General features: G+C 41.7%; 1 protein-coding gene across 2 annotated transcripts; it reads right to left on the bottom strand.

Annotated features, from left to right (window-relative positions):
• LOC105356179 (uncharacterized) lies at positions 1–7,893 on the bottom strand. 2 transcript variants are annotated; one of them, XM_011486417.4, is made up of 6 exons: positions 6,900–7,893; positions 6,618–6,823; positions 6,349–6,510; positions 5,250–5,402; positions 4,969–5,035; positions 1–4,874 (listed from the first exon to the last, which is right to left on the bottom strand). In XM_011486417.4, exons 1-6 carry the CDS (start codon positions 7,546–7,548, stop codon positions 3,298–3,300), a joined length of 2,814 nt encoding a protein of 937 aa, XP_011484719.1. In that variant the 5' UTR covers positions 7,549–7,893; the 3' UTR covers positions 1–3,297. The 2 variants fall into 2 exon arrangements, with proteins under 2 accessions (XP_011484719.1, XP_078790892.1); XM_078934766.1 differs by lacking the exon at positions 5,250–5,402.
• Positions 7,894–8,978: the final 1,085 nt, after the last annotated feature.

Here is an 8,978-nt window from a genome sequence, read left to right on the forward strand (position 1 = left end):
TGGTAAAACAATTACTTTTATTGGGTTTGCTGGAAACAAATATCACATGTCCATTTTCAAACAATTCATTTAGGTTAACTAGACTGTAAACCTTTGAATATTAGAAAAAGGCTTTCAATTCTGTGAGGTTTTGGTGACCTGTCTCTGAGTCCAAATGTGCAAGGTGGCTATTAAAATAGGCATGCAGAACATATCTGCAGTGGAGAGAGGCAGCTAACATGAAACACATGCCCCTAAAGGCACTCTCCAACCGCAAAGCAGCACCGGCAAAAAAAAACATTGTCACCATGAGAACGATCTGTAAGTCCTTTAGAGTAACTAAACTGGGAAAAAACAGATGAAGGTAAAACATGGAAATTTAGTAAATGAAAAACAGAAGGCTCAAGATGAAGAAATGATTTCCAGATGACTTCTGTTAAGAATATTTGTTTAGAGTCGTTACTGTGGGCTGATTGATGACATGATGTAGTACCAGTAGTCACATGAATAAGAATTCCCATGATGTTAAATACCGTATTTTCTGCACCAGGGCGCACCGGATTATGAGATGCACTGTCAACGAATGGTCTATTTTTGAACTTTTGTCATATAAGGAGCTCCAAACTACAAGGCACATTATATGAGAGAAAAGACTCAGAGATAAATTAATCAGTCAGGCTTCATTAACTGTGTTCACGGTAATTCTAGACCCTATTTGTAGCAAGCTACATGTTAGAAGCGTTAGCTGCATTAGCATATATACAAAACCTGCAACTCCCGACCTTGCATGTAAAGAAACACAATTGAACACCTCTACACGTTAGCTGTGTTTGTGTATTTACAATACCACTCAACTTTGTTTCCAACTTTGTTTCCAACCATTGACTGTAAACATAATGGGACGAATCCCGTCTTTCAGAAACTGATGGTGGAAGACCCAAAATGCAGGAGACCAGACATGGTGACAGAAAATAAAACATTTAATAAACAAACTGAAAAAGACAAAACCCATGGAGCAACAAAAAGGTGACACAACAGAGCAGTTGACCTGACAACCAGACACTTAAATATGAGGACAGCTGTGGATCATGATGAACCTGAAGCTAGTGTGACTGAGGGTAACTCATAACATGATCAAAAACCACAAAAACCGAACAGAACCACAGAACCCTTACCGTGTCACCCATAGAAAGTGCCTTGCTTCCAGTTCCAACCAAATTTGGCCAATTCAGTCACCATTTTTCCCCATTGAAATGTCTGTCGCCATGTTGGAACCAGATTTCCTCAGTAAGCTGTGATTGGTCTGTCTACATTTCTATGGCAACCACTCTCTCGAATCATAAGTGAGCATATTAGAAGGCCACACCCCTTCCACTGAAAGCAGGCTCGAGAGAATCTGTCAATCATATGCTTTGAACGTTTGACACAAGGTCACCTATTTTGATTGAGGCATCCGATTAGTGCGTTTATAACTTAAATAACTTGCGCTGCAGAACAAATATGAAATATCTTCATTAGGATCAGCAAAAACTTGTCAATAAAAGGTATCAAAGCAAGAATGTTTATTCTGACAAACATAATGATTGACTAATAGCTGTTTATTTCTCAATAGAGGTCTATGGGATTTTGGCTTTTTGGGACCAACGAGTACTTACTATTTGGAATGCAAGGGGGTTTTCAGTCCAGTTCTCATACACTGTCCATGTTTACAACATATAAAAAAAACAGACTAATACCACTTAAACATTGCTATGACTATGCTAACTTCTAACTTTAGTAGCAACACGTAAAAAAAAACAGTCTGATATTACTACACGTAAGTCACATTAACTTATTTACAATTACACCGAACCTTGTATGCAACTTGTGAATTTCTTTTTTAAAACAGCCAGACATTTGAAAAGAGAACTGTGTACCTCTAAAGTCTCTTTTAACATCAGTAACACAACCAAAATTAATGCATACATAAGGTTCTCTGGATTATCAGGCACACTGTTGTGTTTTAAAAAAATTAAGACTTTTTAATGTGCCTTATATTGCAGAAAATACGGTAGTGGGAAAGTATTTTTAAAAAAAAAAAGCTTTTTTCTTAAATTAGACAGAAACTGTTGAACATATTTATGAAGAAATGGAAAAGTGGCAGCCTTTCTTGGCAAAAAGAAATTACACAACTGACTTCTGTTTAGACTTCCAAACATTACCAGACAAAGACGCCAGTTTTCCTGATGTTTTGTGCTGAACTACATGCAGAGGTTGGGAATATAAGATACGTTGAATGTCTGCAATGAGACAACGTTTCAGACTTTCCTTCTGTTTGAAATGATTCAGAATTCAAATTAAAAAGACTCGTCGCTCCTAATTTGTGTGAAAACTTGAAATTATAGCTCTGCAGCAAAATGAAAACATTTTGTGTGTTTTTTCTTTTCTTTTCCCTATTCTGTATACTGTATAGGCAAACACATTATACTCTACACCTACCCGGTGGGGTCCAAAGATATACCACACTTCCACTAACTGCGTAAAAACCCAAAGCCTTGTGCTGCTCACATGTTTTGCTTTATATAAAATTATCAGACATTATTTAAAGACCCACTCCAATGAAAATGTCATTTTTGGTGTTTTTAATATGTTCTTGTGGTATTTCTATGATGATTAAGGACATTAATAAAGAAAATTTAGCATAGAATTTAATTTCTGATTATTTCTTATTTAAATCATAGGTAATCAGGAGGAGACAAAAAATGTTGTTGGACAAAGCTTGTAGTTGTGACATGGGTGCCACAGTCGGCAGACCACAAGCTCCCTGCTCTGTTCCATTCTGATGCATCCACTTGCAGACTAATAGATCCATGTACGTCTTTGTTTTCCTTGTCTGAGCTAGCATCTGGCTCCAAGCTGTATGCCTGGATAGCTCCAATATTGCTCGCCATTTTTGTTGCACTAGTGTTGTTAGGGTAGGGGAGTGAGGGGCTGTAAGCTAGTGGGAAAGCATGTAAACGCATGGATGATGGGAAGTTGGGGAAGGCTAACTCCTGACCAATAGTTCTGTCCACAACTCAGAGGCAAATATTTTGATGAACTGCCATCAGTCTGCAGAAACTGTCTTAGAAAACTTCACAGTTTTGTTTTTTAAAAGATGATTGGAGTGAGACTTTAAGCATTTATACATTATTTATAATCTGTTTAGCTGTTCCCTCTAAATTTTATTTAATCCAGCCAACAATGGTGGAAATGTTGGTTAGACTTCCTATTAAAAGCTAACAAAAGAAGGTTATTTGGGTAAGTTGTTCTTTTTTTTTTTTTGGAAATGTCTATTTCTCATGCTGCCACCCAGAATATTGACACCCCACTTCCTGTTTGGTGGCTAATCTGATTGACTCGTCCACGAACGCAGTCCAGTATGAAAAAGACAACCGTGCCATTATGAACTCTGAAAGAGGCCCTTAGACTCACACTCGCCCACTCACTGCCTTCAGGCATCTGGCCGTCCACCTGCTGAGCCAAAGCAACAGGGCGGGTCCCCTCGGTGTCATGCCGCTGCCCCAAACCCTCAGCATCATTTCGCCTGAGAAGAGTCACCTTGACCAAGTTGCAGGAGTGAATGAGTTTAAGATCCAGAGCTAGGCTAACTGTCCCACTCTCTTTGAAGATGAAATCCCGTCTCTGGTCTGATGATCCTTTTCCAAGCAGCCCGATCTGGGACACCTGAGGGGTTGTCTGGCGAAAAAACAGAGGCTTGTTTCTAACTGCTCCAGAGGGAAGGCCGGTGTTGGCCACAGATGCAGACAGAGAGGAAGTAATGGCAGCAGGGACCCAAAATAAACTGAGGAGACTGATGCCTGTTTCATCGCCAAAGAAGCGCACGTTGCACTGAGCAGGAGACAAGATCTCAAAGCTAATTGCATCCCCAGGGCTGACTTTGGCCGTTCCAGACAGAGAAATCGATGTGTCCCGGTAATGAACACCTGGCTTGAAAACTCGAAATAACTCCATCCCTGTTCCGTTCTGGTTGAGATATGCCACAAGCTGAAAACCCTCACTTATGCATGCTTGCCCCATCGAATACAGCGCTTGCTGGAACACAAAGCGCACAGCACCACTTTCCGCAAAACGAACCCCGCGTCCATCATGAGTCAGCCCCATGACGTAAGGATCAGAGGTGGAGATAGTGCGGAAGACTGGACGGTAGTTTGTATGGTAATGAGCAGAGACCATCGCCTGTGCTGTCATGGCAACAGCACCAGTGTCGTGGGACAGCCAGAGGAGGTTGAGTGGAGCTGCTGAGGAGTCATACAGCTGCAAGCCTTCACTGCTTTGATTACAGTGATGACTGGCACTCCGGAGGAAAATGGACAACTTCTGACCTGGTGCAACCTCAGCTACCCCACTGATGCTGACGCTTTGGATAGACCTCTGCTCCCTCTGCTCTACCCGCACGCCACTCAGGTCACGGCCGTTTGAGCCATCTGTGTCGTTCAAACGAAGACAAACTTGGATGAAACTGCGACAGCCGTGACTCAGTCCAAGATTCCCATCCAACCAGACCAGACCATGCTCCCTCAGAACCAGATACCCATTCTCCACTAAAACCAGACCCGCATCCCCTCTTCCCTGGATGTGAAGCTGCATGCTGGGGAAGGCGAGTGCCAAGAAGCGGTCTTTTACTCCCTGCAAACTCAAGTCTCCAGCCCAAGAAAGAGACAGCGCCTCACTGGCGGCAGCAGCAGGACCTAAGCACACCGTATCTGTAACGAAAGAACAAGGAGATGCCACGGGTTCTCCGTCACAGTCGCTGCATGCCTGACACTCTTCCATGTCTGAGTTAAAGAAGTAGCCATGGCCGCACAGTCCGGAGGCGGCGTCTCTCATGGTCATACCCTGGCATCGGAACCCTCCTGGACACATAACAAGGAAACAAGTTTGAAAGACTTAAATGAAGAGACCAGAAAATGTTTGCGTACTTAAAGTTTGAAAAATGATGCAAAGTACCTGGGGTGTTTGAACATTTTTGTTGGTCACCACATAACCCGGACATTTCCAGGCATTCGTCTCTGTCCTGTAATGACAATCATACTGTTACTTTTACTCAGCAGCTGCACAATAATGAAAACATCTTCTGTAACTTTGTTGAATGCATTTATTCATTCATAAAATTAAAAAAACTTAAAATGATGAGCTACTCCACTGCTCAAAAGTCACTGTTTTTTCATTGATTTTTTTTAAATACATGAAGTTGTCAAGCTCCAGTGACAGACGATCAGAATGCTGACCTGACATATCCTGTCTGCGTGGACTGAACACTGAGCCACCAAGAAGAAACCAGGTGGGCAAACGGTGCACTTTTCACAGCGAGGTTGGCTGTTGCTGTAGCTGCAATACTCCTCATGTCCACACCTGCCACAGGCCACCTGAGAGTGACCCACCTGATGGAATTAACAAATTAGCCAAGTAGAAATGTTTACAACATTTTGTCAAAATTTAGGAATTAGCGCAATTTGATCAAAAATCTGTTTGTTTTTGAATTCTTTTTTGAAGTTTTTTTTTTTGTTTTATTTTATTTAGTATTTTGACAGGTGCTTTACATAAATGTACAAGCATTGGCACTTCAATTAATATAATGAAGAGTTCTTTCATTGAAATAAGCAAAGACAATTTTTGGTTTGATTAAATTCAGAAAAGGAAGGAAAATCAATCAACAGTTTTAAAGACCCCCGCAGATGAAAATTGTGTTTTTACTGTTGGTGAAGGCTCTTGTTTGTCCAGGTGGCGTTGTCTTAAAGTGGGATTTTTTTATGTTTTTAACATGTTCTTGTTGCATTTTCGCCATAATAGAGAACATTTATAAGGACAAGTAATCTTAACATTGGGACATATAAGTTACTACAGCAAGCCACAAGCTCCCAGCTCCACTCCATTCTGATGCACTTGCAGAAAAAAAGATCCATGTACGTCTTTGTTTTCCTCGTCTGAGCTGACATCTGGCTCAAAACTGCACAGCTGGATAGCTCTAATATAGCTTCCCATTTTTATGTCCCAATAATTTTGGGTTGGGGTTATGATGGGCTGAGCATGTAAACAGAAGGGGAATGGTGCCGGCTTATTCCACGCCAACAGTCCCACCTACAACTCAGATGTTAATTTCTAATTAACTATTGTTGCTCTGCAGAAACTATGTCCTAGAAAATTACTTTTTTTTCTTATTTTGGCTAAAACAGCATAATATTACTTGAAAAACCACTGGGAACACTTTTAAAACTGATGAAAAGAAGTTATATGAATTAATTTTTAAAACTGAGGCCTACAGGGTATGCATATTTTTCAAACTTCTTTTTTTCTAAAGTTAGATTCCTCTCCCAAGCGGCAGCTCACCTCCACCACACTGGCCTCCATGTCCACCTTGTGTAAAGACATAGCTTGCTGTGTTTGATGGCTCCTCATTTGCCCACTTAAGGTTTCCAGGTGACTATCCAGGAGGTGCTGGACAGAGGTGTGCTTCATGCTGTCCATCAAAATGTTGTATTGGGCTTTTACCTGAGGAAGAAAATAACTGGTAAAGTAATTGACACGTCTGAGAAAACCTTTATTAAAAAAATGAAAGCACATAAGTATCTTCTTACTCATCAATAAAGAAGTCTTACTTGCTCCATCTGCTCAAGCATCCTCCTCTGCTGCTCAAGGATCTCTCTCTGCTGGCTCACCAGCGCCCCTTGCTGCTCAGTTAGCAGCCTCTGCAGCTCTTTGACCTCATTCTGCTGACCCTTGAGAGCATCAACAAGCCGCTCTTGGGTTTTGGAGAGTTGCAGCTGCAAGACGAGGGCATCTTCTGAGGGAACCTCGTTGGATCCTGCAGCACACAAAGAAAACTGTAATAGTTCAAAGCTGAGTTTCATTTGAAATTTAGTTTTCCAAGTCAGACTGACCTGGTTTCATGTCACAGGTCAGCTGTATGAACGCCCCATTGTCAGATCCAAAATCCTGGAGTTCATCCAGAAACTGTGCGGCTCTGTCCGTCACTTGAACAGGTGAGGAGCCCCCCCTTCCGTCTCCCCTCGCCTGAGTGCCACATTCCTCTCCGACGCACGGCTTCTGCTTTTGGCGCATCCTTGAAGGCAGTTTGCATCCAATTCCCTTACACTCCCGCGTGGCAGTGTGTTCATTGCTGGTGGGGCGATGAGAGACTGTGCTTGGACACGTCCCGCCGGCGCAGCCAGGATGGAACACCTCCGCCGTGATCGTCCGCGGGTTCGTTCTTCTGGGCTGCGTAAAGCCCGCGTGCTGAGGCTGGATGATGGTGTAAGGCGCTAACGGCGCGCTCTGGCTCTGATGTTGGCTGGAATGAGGATCCTGTTGATAACTCGGATAAACCTGCGCTGTTTTGAACTGAGGAGAGAGGTGCAGCTGCCGCTGGGATGAGGATGACTCTGTGCGCTCCCGGCAGTGCGCTCCAACGCACGACCTACTCCAGTCCTGACCGTTCAAGCAGCGCGGTCCACGACATATTTCAGATACAATCCCAGTAAAAAGTAAAGTGATAACAGACAGTATAAAAATGGCAGGAAAATTTGCCATGTTGAAATCCTTAAAACAAAAAACAGGGAAAAAAATGGGGTGAACGGTGCCCCCCCTTGGCACGGCTGCTATTCCTAAATTTCCTCTTTTGATTATTTGAGAAACATATCCATCATAGCAGCTTCTATTAATATCCGTGACTCAACTGGAATAAACAGTTCCTCAGCTTGCCTCCATTGCGTGGATTCTGCCCCTTTTGCCCCCTCTGCAGACAGCTCAGTCTAGCCCACATGTGGCGCTCACTGCTTCTAATTGGCAACAGGTTTAGCTCCCAGTCTCAAATTAACCCGTAGCCTTCCCGAACATACCACTGTAGGTTCTGCAGCATGCGGTTGGTAGGTACATGCATCAGTTCTGGGTTATTTATCCATTCAGGAGCAGATCCATGAGCGCACTGTTTTATTTATTTATTTTTTCTTGTTTTTTGATCCTGCCTCTCCAGTTCTTTTCCAGTTTCTAGACTAAATCAACCCTGTTCTCTTTTAAATGCAGACCGTAGTCAGATTTAAAAGCATTTGAAGTATTTTTAACAGCTTTCATCTCCTCTGTAGATCTGATTCTGTGGTAAGACTTTGAAGAAGATGACCTCTTATGTTGTGGAACCCAAAACAGTCTCTCCTTTTAAAATACAGACCTCAAAAACAATTTATTGCCACTTTAGTTTCCTCCCTTTGACACCCAGCAGCTTTGATAAAAGCTTCAAACCAGATTAGAAAATTGTTTCTTTTCCTTTTTAAGAAAAAAATGCCTTTTTCGTTCCCACTGAATACATATGGAATATACTCCCATTTGTTTTACTTTGAGCAGAGCAGTGTGTGATAAAAAACAAAAACAAATTATGAAATATGAGAGACAACGAAATATTGAGATTTTTTAACTTTGCTTTTCTGTTGGCTTCAACCTTTAAAACAGAGTCCTGTACAACTCAATAGGAGTTACATGATAATAATAATACTGACAGAATTCACATGTTTTACACTGTTTTAAAATGTAGTGCTTCAATTTAGCTCATATACGTATCTGATTTCCCTGGCAGGAAAGAAACATTTTTTACTAACCCCCTAATCTGGTCATATAAATCTGGTTTCTATTCACCTTCACTTGGCTTTTACATAATGTGAACCAGAAACTGGAAGTCAACCAAACTGCCTGGAAAACAATAAAAATAAAAACACTGTTCCAGAAGTTTCCTATTTTGTGAGGATTTAGCTCTAAACAAATTCAGGAAAGAAAAAAAACATAAAAGAAATTCCAGTTTCACCACTACCATTTTACAAATTTATCCTCACCTTTGGTGATTTTCCTTTTTGAAAGAGACTGATATCATTTCATCCACTCATCCCTCTTCAGAACCTGCTGGAATTTTTTCAGGTTCATTGGGTTGCTGGAGCCTATCCAGCAACTGTTTAGAAAAGGTGGGGTACACTCTA

This window comes from Oryzias latipes, chromosome 17 (assembly GCF_053564925.1).
Source record: "Oryzias latipes strain Hd-rR chromosome 17, Olatipes_Hd-rR_3.1".
Taxonomy (NCBI): Eukaryota; Metazoa; Chordata; class Actinopteri; order Beloniformes; family Adrianichthyidae; genus Oryzias; species Oryzias latipes.